Source organism: Abrus precatorius, unplaced genomic scaffold (assembly GCF_003935025.1).
Source record: "Abrus precatorius isolate BTA unplaced genomic scaffold, Abrus_2018 Scaffold8, whole genome shotgun sequence".
In the NCBI taxonomy this organism is placed as follows: domain Eukaryota; kingdom Viridiplantae; phylum Streptophyta; class Magnoliopsida; order Fabales; family Fabaceae; genus Abrus; species Abrus precatorius.
The window spans coordinates 33,011,639-33,033,069 of record NW_020874428.1 but is presented as its reverse complement, the minus strand read 5'-3'; the positions used below and the strand labels follow the sequence as shown (position 1 = coordinate 33,033,069).

General features: G+C 31.6%; 2 protein-coding genes across 2 annotated transcripts; one reads left to right on the top strand and one right to left on the bottom strand.

Annotated features, from left to right (window-relative positions):
- The first annotated feature begins 3,587 nt into the window (after positions 1-3,587).
- LOC113847492 (probable receptor-like serine/threonine-protein kinase At5g57670) lies at positions 3,588-7,945 on the top strand. The gene is made up of 7 exons (XM_027476639.1): positions 3,588-3,983; positions 4,080-4,334; positions 4,493-4,650; positions 4,764-4,843; positions 4,951-5,086; positions 5,281-5,430; positions 7,739-7,945. The coding sequence occupies exons 1-7, from the start codon at positions 3,773-3,775 to the stop codon at positions 7,898-7,900; spliced, it is 1,152 nt and encodes a 383-aa protein (XP_027332440.1). The 5' UTR covers positions 3,588-3,772; the 3' UTR covers positions 7,901-7,945.
- A 3,512-nt stretch (positions 7,946-11,457) lies between these two features.
- Positions 11,458-20,147, bottom strand: LOC113845997 (WD repeat-containing protein 75). The gene is made up of 15 exons (XM_027473788.1): positions 19,682-20,147; positions 19,182-19,358; positions 18,274-18,682; positions 17,993-18,111; positions 17,824-17,901; positions 17,216-17,356; positions 15,990-16,034; positions 15,696-15,859; positions 14,819-14,897; positions 14,646-14,731; positions 13,991-14,120; positions 13,740-13,872; positions 13,336-13,481; positions 12,382-12,574; positions 11,458-12,213 (listed from the first exon to the last, which is right to left on the bottom strand). Exons 1-15 carry the CDS (start codon positions 19,973-19,975, stop codon positions 12,008-12,010), a joined length of 2,400 nt encoding a protein of 799 aa, XP_027329589.1. The 5' UTR covers positions 19,976-20,147; the 3' UTR covers positions 11,458-12,007.
- Positions 20,148-21,431: the final 1,284 nt, after the last annotated feature.

Below are 21,431 nucleotides of genomic sequence, written 5' to 3'. Positions count from 1 at the left end.
CACAGGCATGCAGAACTGCGTCTTGAATTGATTCCCTGATGACAAGCATTTCTTGCACGCGTAAATCGGTCTCTGTTCTTTGTTGGTTTACATTGGTGAACACAAGAAACCCAAATATTGGAGAACACTAAAGTTTAAAGCTGGTAAGCTATATTTATCCCTCCCACAGTCCCACGATTTCCAACACCCAACAGTGAAATTATTTTATTAAAATTTCATCATTTTTTTTAACTCTTTTGTCTTTAACCAATGATCTTTTTGACCAAGAATCAAAGACTATTGTATAAAAATGGAAAGAAACAAATGAAAGACGAAATATCACATTTTCATAACTCAATCACATTAGTGCATTGATTTCATCCTAGTTTGTTCTTATTCTTCTCTGCAAACCCTCCCAGAAGGAAGAGAAATTAAAAGATATCTTATTTAAGGAGAACGTGATTGATCAATTATTTTCCAATATTTGGTTTCTCTCAAAATTTTATTCCTTTGTTTTATTAAAATAATATTTTTAATACTATTTATAATAATTAAATATATAATTCATCAAAGTTAATAAAAAATAGTTATATGCTATAAATTTATCCTCTATTTTATCAATATTTATATATTAAATAATAAATATATCTAAAACGATTAAAGTATACAAATTTTTAATATTTTTTTTAAAAATAAGACATAATAAAAAAAATATTATAATTATAGAATTGAATATATTAATATTATTAAATGTTATAATTTTTAATAAAAATATCATTTATTAAATTTTACTATACTTCCTTACATACGTGTTAAAAAAATGGTTAAAATAAATGAAGACAGCTACTATAAGGAGGAAAGTGAAGCTCGTGAAGAGGGAGCAAAGCAGAAAAGAAAAGAAAGAGCACATCTGAACATAGCTTGCAGTTCCTTGGAGATTGCTCATGTGCTCCCAGCTGAGGAACTTTAATGGCCAAAGGTGACCACACGCGCATACAACCTTATAAGTAGTTGGCCAGAAAGGGACCTTTCCCACTTCTAACTTCCAAGTTTTTGGTGAAAGCAAAACTAATATCACCATGGATTCAGCAGTGGTCCTGCCATTTGTTTCAATCTTCATCATAGACACATATATTTACACTATCTATGAGTTTTATGTATTTCAGAAGGTAGATATGTTAAAGCTCGTGACTGCATTGATTTCAAATTAAATATGACTGATAATTTAAGATGGCAAAAAGTTTCTGTATTCAAATAAAAAACTGACAGAGACAAAAATAAAAATATGTTATCTTGAAATATAAGAATGAGAAAAAGAGCAACAACACAATTTGTAAATTCTGAATTTTAATTATTAAAGGAATTTGGAAAATGGTTATCGAACAAAGAGATCAGCAACTTCACTTCAAATTCAAAGAAACCATTTTCCTGCTTTGAAAAGTCAGTCGTTTGTTGACGCAACGTTGACCCAAGTTCCTTGACAATAGATTAGCATGGAATCAACGCTTGACCAATACTAATATTGTGGAAATTTTTGGCCTTTGGATGTTAATGTCTTCTGCTTCAAGCTCCTTCACCAGTCTCTGTAGCCTTTGTATAACTGCGTCATGACAAATCTTTCGATGTCATGGTTTGTAGAAAATTAAGTAGAAGAAATGATTAACGAAAACAAATCATGTGCCAAAACCTCTAAATCATTGTCAATATCCTTACAATTTTAAATTTAATTAATGAGAAGTTCAGATAATTAATTATATATATATATATATATGGATTGTATAAATAACAAATAATCGTTATCATCAAGAGTGCAGATTACCTAATGGATGAAATCAACTCTTTTGTTTGCTTGTTTGTTTTTTATTATTACGTTAGACCTTTTCTTTTGGTTAATGATGAACGGATAACAACATGTCGCTTATTGCTTGAAATGAACAAAAGGAGCATACATAGAACATACTGAACCTGTTCAATGACTACGTACGAATTGGTTACATTTGTTGTTGATCGTTATCCGGTGCTGCTTTTAGCTAGTGACGACTGTGAATTGCTTTTAGTTAGATGGTGTGAGATTAATTTGATTATCCTGTAACACTGTTGTGCATAAGATTTTAAAAAAAATAAAAATTGTGGAGTAAATTTTAAAATTATTTCTCAAAATTATATGAGAAAGACATTTCAGATATTGAAAGTTTTAAAATTGTTTGTTAGTCTTTAACTTTACAAAATATTATACCATTCAATTAAATTTTTTTATTCATAAAATAAAAATAAAATATTTTTTTTCTCAATCAGAAATTTAAAATATTCTAAAATTTCAAGAATTAAAATACTTAACAGATATAATTTTGAGGACAGACTTAAAAATTTGCTAAAAATCGTGAATTATTATGATTATTTACCCTTCTTTTAAGTGTCTTTTGAATTTTAAGATTTTTCATTTTTCACTTTATGAAGATGGTTATAGGGTACAGGTTCCTTATATATATATAAATTTGGTACAGCTTCTGTAAAGTAGCATTAATTTGGTTTTTGGATTATAAATTTGTCACATGCACTTAAGTCCCACCAAATTATGGACTGTGGCACATGGAACCCTTACACGAACAGCCTCAATTTTCGACTATTTAAAAAAATATATATCAAAATATAAAATTTTAGGATGAATTTGAGAAACATAAGAATTATTTATTTAAAATTTGTCAATTCTCAATTCTACCACCAAGACAAAGCGATTGGCGAAACTAATCACATGCCAAAGCATGTATCATGCAGGATTTCATGACACTTTCACTCCTACCAACGAAGAGAAAAAAAGAATCTCAAAAACTTGTAATTGTTAAGATGGGCAACTAACATAAACTTTTTTAGCATATAAAAAATTTATCATCATAACTTGAGTTTTACTTTAAAAAAAGTAATAATTTTAAGCGTTTGGATTAATCTGAATATGGAGAGACATTTCAGAAAATGGAAGTTGGGCTTGGGTCTGAAAATAATTTGACAGTAATAGAAGGAGGCAACTTAGTCATTACAGCTCGTTTTCCATTATAAATGCGAAGTGGTTTACCTGAACCATTACCAGTTGGATGTGGCTATATCCACTAGGATCGATAGTAGCACATCACAAACTCACATATGGCGTCATGTTTCTCTCCATTTTTTTCTTTTCATTAAAACATGCCTTTCTTTGAACATCCACATTATTTGTAGGAAAATAAATAAATTAAGAGGTTTAATGTTAGCAATTCTTTTATTGCACAATACAAGGATAGAAAATTTTCTTATGCTCAATTTTTTTATTCTATATCTAAAAAATATGTAATAAAATTTTAAAAATAATATATATTTTTTATTATAGATTAATTATTTAATATTATTAATGTATTACATATTATTTTAAAGAAAAGTGAGTTAGTGATAGATTTATTACCAACATTGGTCTGGTGTAGCAATTAATTGGGTGAATTAAGGGAATTAAATAGAGAGGATAATAGGGTGGCACAATCCCACCCGCACGAAATTGGAACCCATAGGCACGCAAGTTTAATCGACCTTAGTTTGTAAGTTTTGTTAGTATTTGTATCTTGAAAAAATGGAAACACGACACAAAAGCATTTAAGCCCCTCTAACGGTCCCTCCCCAGTACATGGCCCTTCTCCACGCCACACCTTCCAACTAAGAAAACCAACGAGCCTGTGTGTGTCTATGTCGTGAGAGTCAAAACACTCTGTTATTTCGCTTGTCCTCTGTTCTGCATGAAACAGAGTTTCCTGTTTTGTTCTTCATTGTAATGAGGTATATTCGGAGCAACAGCTTGAAGAGGCTCTTCTCCTTGAGAAGACGAGGTTCAGGGGAACATATTTTGAGTCCTAAAGTTTCAACTGGTGAAGAAAACGATGAGAGCTTGGTGATTCTTCCGCACGAAGAACCTTCTGAAAGACCCACTTGGAAATGTTTCTCTTATGAAGAGTTGTTTGATGCAACTAGTGGCTTCAGCTCAGGTGATTGAGACAGACTTGTTTTGAAAACTCAAGTGTGTTTCTTTCTTCTTCTTTCGGGGAGTAGAAAGTTGACATTTTTTTTTGTTCTTGTCTCAGAAAATTTGGTTGGAAAAGGAGGGTATGCAGAGGTTTACAAGGGAACACTGAATGATGGTGAGGAAATTGCAGTGAAGAGGCTCACAAGAACTTCTAGGGATGAGAGGAAGGAGAAGGAGTTTTTAACAGAGATTGGTACAATTGGTCATGTTCACCATATCAATGTTTTGCCTCTACTGGGGTGTTGTATTGACAATGGACTTTACCTTGTTTTTGAGCTATCTTCTAGAGGCTCAGTTGCCACTCTTCTTCATGGTACATGAACCATTATAACCACCACCCCCCCCCACAAAAAAAAAAAAAAACCAACCTTTTTTCATCATAAAAATTGAAATTTTGGCATTAAAGTTTGTGATGTCTTCTGGGTTTGTAGAAAAGAAAGGGTCTAAATAGTGCATGAATTTTCTTTGTAGATGAAAAGTTGCCTCCTTTAGATTGGAAAACAAGGCATAAAATAGCTATTGGAACTGCACGTGGCCTTCACTACTTGCACAAAGGTTGCAAGAGGAGGATTATCCACCGGGACATCAAGGCCTCAAACATTCTATTGACCAAAGATTTGGAACCACAGGTCCTTTAAATCTGCACTTTACTTACCTTTTTCAGCTGAATCAATATTCCAAATAAAGTGTGCTTTTGATGGGTTTATTCTTATTACTGAGCTCTATGTTATAATTGTGGCAGATATCTGATTTTGGACTAGCAAAATGGCTTCCATCTCAATGGACTCATCATTCAATTGCTCCAATAGAAGGGACATTTGGGTACTCTTCTTTTCCAAGATCCTTCAGTGATAGCTATTAATTAATGTACTATATTTTTTCAAAAAAAGAAAATTGATTTAAAAATGGAAATGCTCTATTTTTCGTAGACATTTGGCCCCAGAGTACTATTTGCATGGTGTTGTGGATGAGAAGACAGATGTATTTGCCTTTGGTGTGTTCTTGCTAGAAGTTATCTCTGGAAGGAAACCAGTGGATGGGTCTCACCAAAGCTTACATAGCTGGGTAGGTTGAGTAGTCCCTCTTTTTTCCTTTTATTCTTGTGACTTTTATCATCTCATGAACTTGACGTATCCCTTTGGAAATGCCTTTTAGGTTTCTTCTAGTTTTTGGCTAGACTAATGATGGGTTTTAAATTGATTTAGTTTTATTAATTAAACATTTTGCGTACATTAACTATATATATTGTGAATAAACAGGCTAAACCAATTTTGAACAAGGGTGAGATAGAAGAGTTGGTAGATCCAAGGCTTGAAGGGGCTTATGATATTACACAATTAAAAGGACTTGCCTTTGCTGCCTCACTGTGCATTCGGGCATCTTCAACTTGGCGACCTACCATGAGTGAGGTAGCTTATACTTGTTTCTTTGCCTTTGGACCTGCTTGTTTTCCTTCTTTTTAAATAAAACTAGGTTTTTCTTAATTGAAAAATATGTTTAAATTATTATTTTTTAAAAAGATTCATTTTAATATTTTCAAGTAAGTTAAAAATAATAACTTTGAAAAAACAATGTAAAAATACTTTTTAAGGATCTCGGGCTCTACTTCTACTCATGAGGGGACCAATGCTAGAAGAATAATTAGAGCTTAAACGTTTCTCTTCACTTATTATGGTAGAAGAACTTCCGATTGTTCATAAAAATTAATAAACAAAATAAGATACCATTTTAATGATTGTTGGTAAAATTAGGAAAGGATATTACTAATGAGTATATTAAGATTCTGTTTCAATATATAACAGTGAATGAAATTTAATAACATAGGGTAAATTATATTCATATTTATTAAAATTTAACGAAATGTTGTTTGATATATTTTTTTTATATCACTTTGATCTTTTTAATTTATAGAACCTTCATGAAAGAAATGAAGAGAAGTCAGTGTTATTGAGAAAGACATTATGTGGTTATATAAATTTTTAAAAAATTGTATAAAAAAAGAATGAGATATTAGATAAAATTTATTAAAATTTAAAAGATACAGATGTAATTTGTCTAATAAAATAATATGAAATAGACTGAAATGAAGTGAAATAGAATAAAGTGAAAAAAAATATTATTCCATTATCTGAGTATTTTTACAAGAGAATGGGGAAAAATGACTGCATCCTATGCCTCCAAATCGGAAGTAGCAGAGCTTTTTCATTATTGGATCTCATTTTAAACAATTCAAACATGAAAAAATATTATTCTATTTTGTTATGCTTTATTTAACTTACTTACATTACTCCAAACAAACACACTATATTGAGTGATTTTAATTGTTTAAAAAAGTATCAAATATTTTAAATATGATAAATATTATTAAAATGTTTTGCTATTGATTTTTGCAATCAACATCTAAAGACACTTATTAACATTAAGAAATAAGAAATGAAAGCTGAACCGATGAAGTCATAAGTCACAAGTCCTTTCCATCAATCTTCATCACCCCAAGGAAACAAATGACCAATTTTGTTTTGGTCATGACATGATTAACTAGGAAAGTATTTGGTTACCCTTGACTGGTATAACCACCATGATATTGCACAAATAACACACATTTTCTTGTAGTTAATTAGATTGCGACTCGTCCACTTGGCATTTTCTTTTATTCAGTTAATTAGAGAATTTTTATATAGACTTTATATATGTATGTAATTTCGTGGAAATAGTCTTCTAGTTAACCATGCTTATGTTGGCGTGTCCAAAATTTTGCATGGCATATGGTTTATTGCAATAAAAAGATTATTATTATTATTATTATTATGGCATTAATGGATCTTCTGAGTGGCATGTTTCTTATTCTGGGAGGAGTTAATCTTCATAAGCTTTGTCAAATTGTCATATTTATGTATTATTAGGATGTGTGGCGTGTTCACCAATCCAATTATTGCCTTTTAGTCGGTAGCCAAGTTACCAATAAAGTATAGATATTTCCTGGCTTCGAAATTTCTAAATATAATGCCATATTGTCAACTGTCATTTTATTTTATTATGATGCCTTTGCTCATTATTTTTCACCAGTCAAAAATCTGACGCATGAATAGATATTTATCCTAATTTTCTCTATGCCAATGGCAGCATTTTTTTAATTTTGCAAATTGATTGATCACTTGATGTCCTCTCCTACCTAATTTTAACCCTGCATGCTAGCAAGACAGCAGATAATATATACGCAGTCCCACGTATAAGAAATATCAAATAATGAAAATATTTTTTAGTTCAAAGATATAAATATAAATCTTAATTATTATATTTTATTTTATTATAAATTATCCTTATTAAAACATACAAATTACATGATAACTTCAAAAAGTGACAACTTTAGTTAATTTTTAATGTTATTCATCTTATATGTAGTTACATGAGTCACATTTATTATTCTCATTACTTTGAATTTAAAAATATGTATAAATAATAATTATATAATTAAGATTTGTTCTTTTCACTCATATGAAAGACATGCAATTCATTGGGAGGGTGGGCCTCTTGTTTTATTGTGAATCACGCACACGACAATAATGGTTGACACTGTGCATATAATGGTGAATGGTCAGAAAATTCTTAGCATAGAAATTTGCAACAGTGATTGTAGTTAGATGGAGATTTTGAAACAGTTTATTCCTTTTAAATGTTAATAATAATATATAGTATTTAATTTATTTGAATTGACAGGTATTAGAGATAATGGAGGAGGGAAAGATGGATATAGAGAAGTGGAAAATGCCAGAGGAAGAAGAGGAGCAAGAGGAAGAGTTCTGGGGTTTTGAGGATCTTGAATATGAATATGACAGTTCTTTTTCAATGTCTTTACTTGACTCCATTGGAAGTACTTAGGTGCATCTTTCAATTACATGTATATATATATATATATACACGCTTCACAAATCTAGCTTCTTGTGCCTGTGTTACTCCTATCTAATCAATCTTAATAATTTTTTTGTGAATGTGAAATATTTATTGTAGTGAACTCCAATATGTTGGTAACTTCAGAGGAAAAGAACAGATGAAGGTTCTTTTCGTGCACTAATCAATTCACTGATAATATGATTTTGTGAAACAAGGCAGATATAATTGGGTCCTTAAGGTCCACTCTCTGCAATTTTTCAACACGATGTGACTAACAATATTATGAGAATCAAGAGGTTTAGATAGAGACATTGGATATAAAACGGGTATAATCATGGCTCATATTTTTTTAATTGTGATATTTTTTGGTTAAAAAAGGAATTAATTTAATTATGCTTAGCAATAATTGGTCTTTACACAAGGAAAAAAAGAAAACACCATATGACAAATCCATTTGAAATCTTAATGCAAGCTTTCCAAGCCTAATAATATAATAATGTGGGAAGTAACAATTAGGCCAAAGGGTCTAATCACCTTCAGCTTACTGCATTCAAGAAGTAATAAAAAGAAAATATTCACATTCCAGGTTCTCTTTGTACATTACACACATTGTGTGCGCAAAGTTTAGAAGTAGTTCACTTGCTTTTGGCATTTTCATCTTAATATGATCAGTGTAAGTTAACTATATTACGTTTCTTATATGTCTTCTATAATGTTATTTCTTGATAGTGAAATACCACCGATATGTTTTATTTTGGTTAGATTATAGTTATCTTTTAACAGAGATAATAATTTTTAAGTCAAGAACATTTACAATATTATAGAATTGCTTTTTTAATGAATTTTTTTATACATAAAATCCAAACTTAAGATCTTATTTTTTTTCAAAAAAAATCAAGTATATATCATTTGAACTAGTTACCTATTGTAACCAATATATTTTAACAATAATGAATGTCAATGGAATAAAACTCTGAAGTTAAAACTCCAGCGAGGTTAGTTTTTCACAGAGAAGATATTTCATGTTGAGAATCAATGTAGTTTTTATATAAACATAATAGAGCATAAGAATAAACAAATAACTACGGAACAAAAAGTTTCATGGATTATTGGCTGTCACGCAAGTTGCCATATGCGGAATGCCAGTATCCCTCATTTGAAAATTGGAAGGCTCAGTAGATCTGTCATGTACTTGTGAATGCATATGATGTTAAATATTATAGTAAATATCAATATCAATTTGGGGTTCACAAGAACACATTTGCATGCAGATATTCAGAACCGAATCCTTAGCAGAGTTTGATGTATTAATAATCATGTTGGAAGGGAACTTTTGGTTTCGTTGCATCTCCTGCGTTTGCTTTTGAGGGGGTAAATTAGGAGTGTGGCAAAAATTATTTTTGTTTGTTGCTAGTCAAGGAATTAATTTACACAGGAGAAGGGCTTCTTTGTTTCTATGCGCAGGTGAAAAAAAAAAATATGTACCGTGTTTCAGTGTGTGTAAATTGAGTTTGAATGGATTTGATTTTATATAATTAATTTTACTTAAAAATGAGTTTAAAACAATAGAACTCATGTTTAAATTTTTTTTTCATAAGTTTGTTATAAAATGTAATGAGTTTTTCAACTTAACATAAAAAAATACAATTTATCACGCTAAATTAAATGTGAATTTGAAAGCAAAATTAACTATTTGAAAGAGTAATTAAATATTATTTTTTTCATAAAATCATGTTACAAAGGAGTAAATGTTAATCACATGAAATTCAACGTGAAACTAAACACACCCGTAGTCTATCAGGTATTATGTTAACATACGGGAGTGTTTGTCTTGTTTTATATTTATTTTCAGTTGACATTTTTATTTTTCTGCGTTAACAAGAAAATATTGAGGAAAGCAAGATAAATTAATTTTACAATTTTCCTTGAAAATTATTATAAAACAAAAATGTAAAAATAATGCAATATTTAATATTAATACAAAAATATTGATTGAAAATTTGAAAAAATTGAAATTGGGCAATAGCTAGCATTAAACAAATAAAAGTTGTCCGAGGCAAATTAATACATCCAAATATTAATGCATTTTAGAAAAATATATTATGTTCTAAATTGTATATTTTTGGTGATCACAATATGATATTTTAGTATCTTCTATTAAACCCTTAAATGTGTCAATGGTCAACAAGGGCATGAGTAACTTCAGCAGAGATCTTAAATTTGAACTTCCCCATATTGTCAATGTACCAAAAACAAATTATAGATACGATTAATGTATTCATCTTCAGTTTCATACACAACAATCAGAAGATTATTAGCGGCACCACTTTATTTATACATACAAAAACAAAGGGATAGAAATGGCTCCAGCTCTCCCTACCGTGCTATAAAATATGTTGCACACAAACAAAAACCATAAATGAGCGGCAGATGATGATGAAATGGTAAGACTTTTCGGACGGCAAATATATTGTTTCAAAATTAGTTTAATGAATCGAAAAGTTACATTTATGCATGTGTTAGTTGAACGTTGTCTCAAACAGCCTAAAAAGTTGTTCGGTAAGTAAGGAGAATGAATCTTAGACAAATTATCAAAATATCTTTTACTTTTCAATACCATTAAGTTGAAGGTTGTTTAACTTCTAAAAGACTACGAGGAATTAGTGGTGCAGCGACAAAGATAATGCAACGAAGGATAAATATTAATAATTTTAACATAATATATCATTTTATTATCTTAGGGGTACTTGAAATTGAGTGAAAAATATATTTACGAATTGGAGCCTGTAATTGTCAAAACAGAAGGCCTATGTGCAACCCCATTTGTAAATTAGCAAAGTGATCAAATAGTTTTCTTTTTGGGGGTAGTCGTGATCAAATAGTCCATTCGCAAATCAATGCTACGTAGCTTGCACTAAACCGATGAACAAACTGGGCTCAAGTGAGCCAGCTGCTCAAGGAAAGGAAAAAGAGAAAAGACATGAAAAATACGTATTAGCCCAGGCTGTATTGAGAGGAACATCTCATGGAGTTAGGGGATTAGAACAGTGTGCACAATGGTTGCATCAACTTCTGACATGTTTTCCGGTAGCAGTTACCCCTGTCCAATAAATTAAAACAATGTCTTAAAAGTTCTTGACAGTCGTTTGCTGTATTAAATTCACCAGTAACGTGGTCCTATCTTCCCTTTGCACTTTCCATGTCTCCATCTGTATCACAGCCACTCATTTAGGCACAATACTGGTCCAGCAGGGAAATAAAAGATTTTATTATATCAGGGACAATACTTGTTAGTAAAACAGATTACGAGGAAAAAAAAGAAAAAAATCCTATTGAAAATATAAAATTAATTAATATACCTTTTAACTAATTAAAAATATTTAATATTATAGCATATTAAAAAAATTCTTACTATTTAGGATACTCGTCAAAAGAAATTTTGTATTAATACCCTCTAACTGTGAGTAAATGTCTAGATATAATTTTTACGGGAAAAGATAAATAAATAGAACATGATACTTCAATGCTGACCAACGAGGAGTTGTAGAGAGGGTAAAAACAATTAATCGCTATTATATTGATTATAATTCACAATACTGTTACATATGAACTGTAGCTTCCATAGCATTAATCGCCGTATTACCTAGGACTCATTCACATTGATTACAAGCCTACAAGATCGCTACCCTGCAAATTTATCATCATTCGTTACTGTCAAAATTTCGGTTCATCCAGGAACTGATATTACTAAAATATATAATTAAGTAGAACAAAGGCAAAATCGGGTGTTGGGAAGAGGAAACCTCTCACAGGTATACTATTATGCCATATAACCAACCACTTAAAGTTGAATCTTTTGTTGTCCGATCTTTTACTGCATCAGCTAATTGGACAAACAGTTCCAAGGTAAGTGAAAAATTGCTGACGCCAGACTAGTCTGCGGCAGTAGCTAGAAGGCAGAGAGTTTACACCAGTCTTGGAGGGAAATACAACTACCTCACGTTCAAGCCCAGTATTCCTCTTGAGCTCTGCTGACGAGAAGTAGCATCAAAGAACCAATCATCAATTTAAACCGAGTTGCATGCATGTAGTATGTCATTCTACAGTTGCTGTCCTTTTTTCAAGTAGGGACTCTAAGAATTCCGAACACAATTTGGTAAGGGGTGGTAGCATATGTGACGATCCACTAAATATGGTTTCCCAAGGCCTCTCAGATGCAGCAGATAAAATTGATGAAGCCTCGTTCCTTTTCAAATCAAATTTGGGTAGCTCTCCATAAATAGATGTATATCCAAATTGTCCTGAAATAATGGAAGAAAGGAGGAAACGAAGAACTAAAATTTTAAGCAAGCATACAAAGGCCACCATCCAAAAGGTGGAAGTATTTTACAGATACAACCCATTGGGGCAAACCCAGCAGCATAAAACCTGAACAAAACACAATAGATGAAGAAGTGAAGTCATCTTACCTGTTTCTTCAAGTGAAACAAGATCATCCTGCCTAGTCATAATAAGCTCACAGGTTTCTTTGCCATGTGGATCAAAGAGGACATATTCACGATCTCCATTTATATATGCAAGCAGAGTCTGCGATGCTTTCCCATCAACAACCACTCGTTCAGATGGATCTCCTTTGAGGAAAGCAAGCCCCCCTCCCTTGGCCTGAACGAAAACAATAAGAGAGAAGAAACAGCCAAACACCATCAATCATCCAGCATAATAATGAATTCTGTCAAACACTAAACAGGCAAAAAATTTAGATAAAAAAATCAATTTTGAAAAATATTATGAATGCAACTCAAACAATCTGAATTATGATGTATTTCTATTCTTTAAAATGTTACCATGCATCCCTAAATGTTGCCAAGAGCAAAGGAAAAACAAAATTTAATTTAGTATCTATCTCTAAGACAATGCACAAAATTAGCTTGCAATCATTTCTTTATTGCTATCAGCAATTAACATTAGATGTTTTACAAGTTTGTCTCCAAAAGTCTTCTCCAGTAATTGTACTCGGTATATATTCCAACTTGGACTGAAGAGACGATGAAGTGTGAAAGTTCCATTCTGTGTGACTCACGTTACTCTGTATGTTACATGGAACAAAAACCAGTAACATTTACCTATGAACAACCACTTCACGAAATGGAACCATCCCCCTTATGTCAAACATGATGCAACATATCAAAAAGCATAAGAAAAGTTGACAATTTTTGGTGTTTTATGCATCATGTAATAACTTGTGCAATGTTTCTTAACATTTAACATATAGTGCAAGTTCACAGAATAAAAATGCAATAGAAGAATTAAAATACCATATATTCCTTCATTAGAGCTATGCATAATAAACTCCTTAAGGGAACTACCAATGTGCATTTAATCGTATGTTAGAATTTTTCAGAGGGGCATATCTGGGAGTGTACCTTAGTTACAGACCAGGAAGCCACAGGAACAGGATCTGTTACGTTGAATAATAAGATTATTCCATCGCCTTTAAATGTACGTTCATTTGATTCAGGAAGGAGAGCAAGAGCAGCAAAATATGATAGATCTATTGCACAGGAGACAGCTGCATGAAAATGCATCAAAATTCTGTCAGATCAACGCGAATCCCATCATTTAGTTATAGGTTTAGAAACAATGAACAGTGTCTGCTGATATGCAAAGAACAAAGGTGGAAAATATCAAAGAATTTAACACAAGTGGCTAATGCTTGCAAGACAAACAGGGTAGAAATCTGAATGATACATGATTTCCAAAATTGAATACAAGAGACATGTAAGGCCATAGGCAGCATATCACAGGGAATGGAATAAAATATTTAAACCTTCAATTAGAAGCCTATATGACCAAGTTGCAGCTAACTTCGACATACTCCAAACAGACAACTGTGGTTTTGAACCATGAGAAACAGACAGAAGGTACTCCGACTCTCCAGCAAAGGTGAGACTCGCAATAGGCTGGGGAAAAAATACAAGAAAATAAGAAAAAAGGGGGAAAGAGTACAGGTACTAATTAATGAGCAAAAAAGCAGTACCATACAGAGATGCATGCTTGAATACCAAAAACAGAAATTACCGTTGGAGTCTCTCCTACAACAGCAATGAGCACATTCTTATCAGGGTCCCACAATGTAATAACAGTGTCTGCTGCAACAGCCAGCACGGAACCATCAGCTGAAAAAGCAGCAGCTCTCATGGCTTTATTTCTGCAAAAGGAAATGATGTATCCACATGACAATGAGTAAATCATATCAAAATAATTTCAAACAAGTAATCAGCAGTAAAATCATTTTTTGCTAGTCGTACAGAAGAATATGATTACTTGCAAATAAATAATCTTAATCAAATGCAACACTCCAAGTCTAAAGACAACAAACAAATAATAAATGAAATAATTAAAATAGCTGCAGCCCATTATGGGGAGTCAGCAAGGTGTTCATGCCACCACTAACCTTTTCTCTTTTATTAATTAAAAATTTTGCAGAAAGACTTAGTTGATTTGTTCTTCTTTGATATCCATAACATATCACCCTTCCAATATTTAAATGACAACAACCTTGTTCAACAAAGTTATCCAATTTATTACAACCCATCAGATAAGAGGTGATTTAGAATTTGCATATTGAAGGCAAAGCTAAAACAATAAAGTTTTGGTTGGTTTTTCCTTCAACATCTATAGCCTACACAAGCATATATTAATTAGTTCTAGCTATTATAGTAAAATTATATACTTGTATGATCCAACAGCATGGCACATCCAACCAGAATTCTGAAGCATCTCGCCTTTCTGTCGAATTTCCTCCTTGCAGACCCATATCTAAAATATGTAAAAATAAAATAAATAATTGTCTTTAAAAACAAATCCCAACCTGAGCATGAATAACAAGAAGTTATCCAAAATTACCTTGAAATCTCCACCGTAAGATGAACTGACAGCCATATGACGGGTAGGATGAAAAGCAACAGCAGAAATATGAGAATCCCTGTCAATAAGTAGGTATGAGTCAACTCCACAATGCTGATTCGTTGAAGTTTATCAGAAATTATATTAATTAAAAAAATACTACCAATATTTTTTTATGATATTAGTTGAAAAATACAATATGTTTTTTGCTAAAATTATAAAATATATATATATATATATATATATACCATCGTATAATTTTTAATACATTCTAATGTAATTTTAAAAGGTAACTTATTAATTTTTTAATCAATATCTTAAGAATGAGAGTTGTAAATTAGTTAAATTATTTATAGCTCATTCAAATTTACTTATTAGGTTTATTTAAAAAATTATAATTTTGTTTGTTTTTGTTTCTATATATATTTTATTAATTTTTAATTTTTAATAGTTAGTTTGACAAAATTTAATATTTATAGAGTTATTAAGTAAATTAATTCTTTGAATGTTTATTTTTAAAGTACTATTTTTATTTTATTTTATTTAATATAAATATATATTTTAAATACTTAAATTGATAAAAAAAAAATTCAAAACAGTTATTAAAGAAAGAAAGACACAAACAAGTTATTAAGTTAAGCTTAAACTTGAAAATTTTTAACTAAACTCCACTCAAAATTTAAATTTGTCTTATTTAAATAAACGAATTAATTAACACCAAACATCCTCTTCTATTCAAATGTAAAGTCCGAGATTTAAGTATTCAGTTTAATTAATTTAAATAATTGAATAAATCATGCCATTGTATTAAGTCACTGCTATATCTAACATTATGCAGGCACAATTATAACCATTGTAAAATAAAACATGGCCACACCTGTGAGGTTCATAAATAAGGGTGGATACTGAAAATCTTTTGTCATCATCCAAATCCCAAAATTTCAAACAAACAAGACCTCCTATTCCTTCTTCAGGAAGCTTGACTTCAACAGTACCCATCATAGAGCCATCTACAGACAGTTCCACCAATGTCACTACCACCTATAATCACATTATTCCATTAAAAAGATTAATCATTAACCAAATGCTTTATCAGAGACAAGTGAGGATACTAATAAGCAAGATTGTCAATATATCAAATTAGAAGAAAATATATGTAACTTTCACATACCATGACCTCATCAACTGGTTGATGGTTTCTTTCACAGACTTGAACCTGCAAAATGACAAATATCAACATTATACATCCCATGTGTTCAAATTTTAATGCTACTAGTATACCTTAAAAGAAATTATAAATTAGGCTAGAAATACCAGACCAAAGATCAAAACATTATACACAAATTGGAAACAATGAAAACTTCAGCTAAAACAAACTGATATATATCTGAAGATTGTTCAGACATTGTCAAAAGGATCTGAAACCTCATCATATTGAAAAATAACCAGGGGTAAAAGAGGTAGAAATAAAATTGATCGAAACAACAAAAATACAATTTACCCCAATTCTGCACCCACAAATATAGAGGTAAGGGCAAGACCAAGGTAGTTAAAATCGGGAGTTGAATACGATTATTATCAGTCAAATGATGCAAATCCAGCAAAAATTGTTCCCAGGTGAAATCAGAGTGATATCAGGTTTTAAATCATAAATCGGTGAAATCGTGATTTGGATCCGATTTCATGTTATCATGGGGTAGGGTTTGGATCTTGGCCCAAATCCTTCATAACCCGAGCCCGACCCGACTAATATTTAAGTGCAAACTAAGTCCCACCCTCCTAAATCAATCCTTCCTTTCTTTCTTCGTTGAATCCTAGACCGAGAGCAACTTGGTTTCAACATTTAATCACATGTTCTTCACTATCCTTTGGTGGTTTTCCCTGCCCCAATCCTGCTTGTTAGCTGTTTTCTTCTCATCTTGCTCTAATTTTATTTTTATCTTGTCCACGAATGGCTTCAAACCTTAGTGGTGGTTGTTTTGGGTCTGTCCAAACTGCAACCGACAGCTCCACTGCTGTTGGCTCTTCAAGTGTGCCTCATAGGTTGGTTCTCCGGAATGCTAGTGGAAACAGGGATGATGTGGGATGGAAATATAGATTTTCAATTCAAGGAACTATGAAGGTTCAGGGCAAATTCTGCCAAACATGGGATGGAAATATGGTTTTTATAGTTTCAGCTATTTTATATGCATGATATGAATTTATATGCATGGATATATGATTTTTGTAAAATCTTACATTTTGATTTACAATATTTACTTCCCTTAACAATTTGAAGTAAAATCCTGATTTTAACTACCTTGGGCAAGACAGTAAGTCAATACTAGTTTTTTAACTCAGAATAATTGTATAAAAATTTAGCAATAACGGTTAATTTCCCCTAGAGAAATATATTACCTCATAAAGTCCTCGATTAGCAAACAAGCTGTAGAATTGGACGCCATAGTTCTCTGTTTGTACAGCCACTAAACCAGAAGTGCAGTCAAAGGCAGCTCGGCTGGAAAGACTTTCACATATATCTTGAGAAGATAAAGGGGGCTGGTTAAACAAAAAGTGTGATATAAAGGTTATATCCAGCAAATGAAAGTTTACATATGAGTAACTGGGAAAATATATTAATATATTGATAAACAATGGATAAAAAACAAAATCATGTTTTCATTGTTCTTGTAGGATACTTTTCTAAAAGTAATGACTAAAGACCTTTTAGCATAACAGTTCTTATATTTTCTCAGTACAGTTGGATGTGGAAGGGAATTAAAAAATTCACTTTGACAAAATCAAACACTGTCTTTAAAATAGCCACGGTGTTAAAATCTTGCAAGTCTATTAATGGAGAAAATTATAATGATGGTCAATAGTTTAAATTTCAAATGAACAAAATAATTCCTAAAATGCACTCTATCAATAATCAACATCAGAGGCTTTTCAGTGCATTAGGAATAATATTAGGACATTTTGAGCTGAGAAACTAGAATACAAAGAGTTCAAACATGGGAACAAACCTTGATCCCAGAAATAGACTTTATTATTTCCATTGAAGGCATCTTCAATATATGAATTTGATTATCTGCACAAGATATCTGCAGACCCTTAATTAGTTAAACAGTATAATGAGCCAGTCATCAGGACAGACCCAGATACTTCTAATCTCCACTACATAGAAATCCTTACCGAAGAAAGTGATGGATCTGGAGAATCTACAAAATACAGAAGTGGAGATCCAATTCTGGGTAAAAATTTCTTCTTTCCTGTGTCCAACTGCCAAAGCACAAGAACTCCTTCCTTCCCACCTGATATCAAATGAAGCCATAAAAATAATAACTTAGATAGCTCAACAAAGCATAACATAAATTAAACAATGAACATCATATATAAAAATATCAACACATACTAACACACAAATTTTCCCCAATTCAGTGGTTCTATTATTTATTTCAGGCATCATAATTTACCTGAATACAGGTAGGCTCCATCTGAAGAGAAAGATAGAAGCCTCACAGCAGCAGAGTGCCAATGCCATGTGGAACATGATTCAGCATCATCATTTTCCCTTACCCCAGGCTTATCTTCCACATCATTCATTGATCTTCCGTTCACAAGTCCACTACTGTCAAGCAACTTCTGAGCACCAAATCCTCTCCAAATTAAAATTCTTCCCGTTACATCACCTGCAGCCACAATTCTCTCTGTCGGATGGAATGCAAGAACAGTAAAAGTCTTTGTATGATGTAGGGTAATCTTCTTAGACACAGCAGAATCAGAGTCCATTTTAGGAACTTTCCATATATGAAGTTTGCGCTTGTCTTTTATACCCAAAAACTTTCCCGAGGGACTAATAGTTAAAGATTCGGGTCGTTCAGTCTGCCAAAAAGGAAAAGAACATGCATGCACTTGAGCAACCACAATAGATAATAATTAAATTACAGTCCCATATATGTTGATTGACAACAAAAGATGATAAAGAGAAATCAAATCATCTCTGGTTAGAGGAAATATTGTATTCAATTGTGTTTTGCTCTAAATGAAGGTAACAAAAGCGAATACTCTAAAGAACAACAAAATAAGCTGTCCATAATTAGCAAATACATGAGAAAAGCCCTTGATTGATTGAAATTTGTTAGAATGTGTTCCTTGAGTTTGACTTCTGCATTGTTCAACCTTTTGGTCAATGTCTATAAAATGCCAGAAGCTAACATGATCATAATGTAATTGCGTTAGTCCAGGATCCATTAATGCACAAACATACGCAATCAATACCTTGAGATTATTCTATAATTTGCAATCTCCAGTCCTCCATAATCACAAGAAAATCCTTTAAATTTTAAAAAAATACTGCACGAGAGTTTTCATCAAAATTCACCTCTTTCAAGATCATTTTGCTAAGTGTCTGATTAGTCAAATTACACTTCCTGAGCTGTCCACGACGAGGTTTGGGGCGATTATCTTGTGCATTCGTATCTTGAACAGACACATAGGCAATAACATTAGGCGTCTTTGCCCTGTTTTCTTCCGGCGGGGATAATATTGAAGGTATCACCTAAAAGTACATACAATTCATCAAACAAAAAGCGCAGCCACCATTTTCTCAATCCACAATCACAAACCAATCAAAACATGAACCTACGTGACACCAAAACATCAAAACGACAAAGCATTTCTTGCGTTTGAATCTAATAAAACAAGGAACACTAGGTTTACAATATTCACTACTTTAAAATATTCAGAACCAATAACAACTAACGAACACGTTAGTCGCGTTTAAAGTTTGCAAGGAAGAAAGAACACTATGATTTTAATTTTCGCTACTTCAACTCAAAGAATCAAAGAACCAACCACAGTTAACAAATGTGTTATTGTTACCATGGAGAAAACGGGAAAGTGAAGATTAACAATCTTGATGCATTCGGGAACGGAGAAGTCCCAGTAACGAACAGTGCCATCGAGAGAAGAGGTCCAACAGTAGCATAAGAAGTTGGAAGTGGGAACGACGACGAGGGAGGTGACGGTGGCAGTGTGGCCTTCCAAGGAGGAACCGAGCATTCCGGTGGCGGTGCTGAAGACGGAGACGGTGGAGCCGCTGCCGATAAGAAGACGCTTGCCGTCGTTTGAGAACGCCGGAGCGCAAGAAACGTAGGTTTGGCCTCCCCTTATCATGCTGTCGAAACGCTGCGTTTTGATGCAACCGAAACTTAGAAAGAGAAAGAGCGGAGGCGAACGGTGAGTTATAAGAGAAAGAGTGAAGAGGGTCGCCACGGCATAATCCTCCACTGCCGCTTGTAGGGTTTCGGCCCTAATTTCGCTTTAAAGAGGTAAGGCATACTCACTCAGAAATTACACCTTTTTTTTTTTTTTTTTTATAATTTAACGGTTCATTTATAAAAAATTATTAAATAATATAAGCTATCTAATTCAAATCAATAATATATATACTCTAAGAAATATCTTTTAATTAATACTAAGAGACTATCTTTTTTAGATAAAAGTAGAATTTTCCTCTCTCTCGAGTTTATTTTCTGTCTTTTTTTAAGTTAAATTTAAATTATTAATTACCTAAATAGTTTATATAATTTTTTTAATTTATGATCTTAAAATCATACTTAAATCTAAAGTAATTTTGTAATGATTTTTAAATTTAATTTTCAATTAATAATTCTTGATCATTACATTTTTTAAATGTCTTTCACTTAGGCCTCTTTTTTTTTAATATGATTTTTTTAAATTACTGAAATATAGAAATTTTGGTAAAATTACAGAAATATTACTTTTTTTCAAAAATTGTCAATAATGACTTTAACCTCTTTTCTTCAAAAATTGTTAATGACAACTTTTAACTAATTTTTTATATTTTAAAATATTTTATTATTATTTAAAGATTATTATTGATGATTTTTTAATTCTTTTATTTTTTTAATATTTTTTTAAAAAATTATTATTAACAATTTTTGAAACTTCATCATTTTTTCGATTTTTTATTTCTGGTTTTTCTACTTACACCAAAAATTGTTATTGACAATTTTAAAATTATATTTTTATAATTTTTCAAAAAACATCATATTTTGTTATATATAATTTCAAAATATATATATAAAAAATATTTTTCATAAGAGTCAGTTGCGTCTATTTATATTATCATTAATATGCCATTTTTAGTTTTATTTAATGATAAAATAAATTATTTTTTTTTGGAGAAGAGAAATATTATAGTAGAATTAATATATTAAATTAGTGGCAATTCATCATTAATTAAGAAATATCTTAAGATCAAGATATTTGTATTAAGAAATACCTTGAACGTTGCTGCATTGGTGTGGGCATGAATAATTGAACTTCTTTGTATTACATGCAAATTACGTTATATATTATTTCTTGACAATTAATGTTACGTTTCTGCTTTTCATGAACCAATCACCAGATCTGCCAACGATTTTTGACTTGAAAGATTGTAGCTTCTTCTGAAGAAATGGTCTTTGAGCTTCATAAAATCACTAAATCAGCAAAAAGAAACAAAGCTTGTGGTAAATCATTGTTCATGGCCAGTGGAAAGGGTGAAAGTTTGTGTTATGATACAACTGCTAGTTACTGCCACCAAATAATTATGGTAAATCATCCA

Excerpts from the sequence above, each read along its gene's own strand:
- LOC113847492 (XM_027476639.1), top strand. The coding sequence starts at position 3,773 with ATGAGGTATATTCGGAGCAACAGCTTGAAGAGGCTCTTCTCCTTGAGA. Across the intron at positions 5,087-5,280 it reads ACCAAAGCTTACATAGCTGG|GCTAAACCAATTTTGAACAA; the intron begins GTAGGTTGAGTA and ends GTGAATAAACAG. Across the intron at positions 5,431-7,738 it reads GGCGACCTACCATGAGTGAG|GTATTAGAGATAATGGAGGA; the intron begins GTAGCTTATACT and ends TTGAATTGACAG.
- LOC113845997 (XM_027473788.1), bottom strand. The coding sequence starts at position 19,975 with ATGATAAGGGGAGGCCAAACCTACGTTTCTTGCGCTCCGGCGTTCTCA. Across the intron at positions 14,732-14,818 it reads CTTACGGTGGAGATTTCAAG|ATATGGGTCTGCAAGGAGGA; the intron begins GTAATTTTGGAT and ends TACATATTTTAG. Across the intron at positions 12,575-13,335 it reads CTTCCTGGTCTGTAACTAAG|GCCAAGGGAGGGGGGCTTGC; the intron begins GTACACTCCCAG and ends GTTTTCGTTCAG.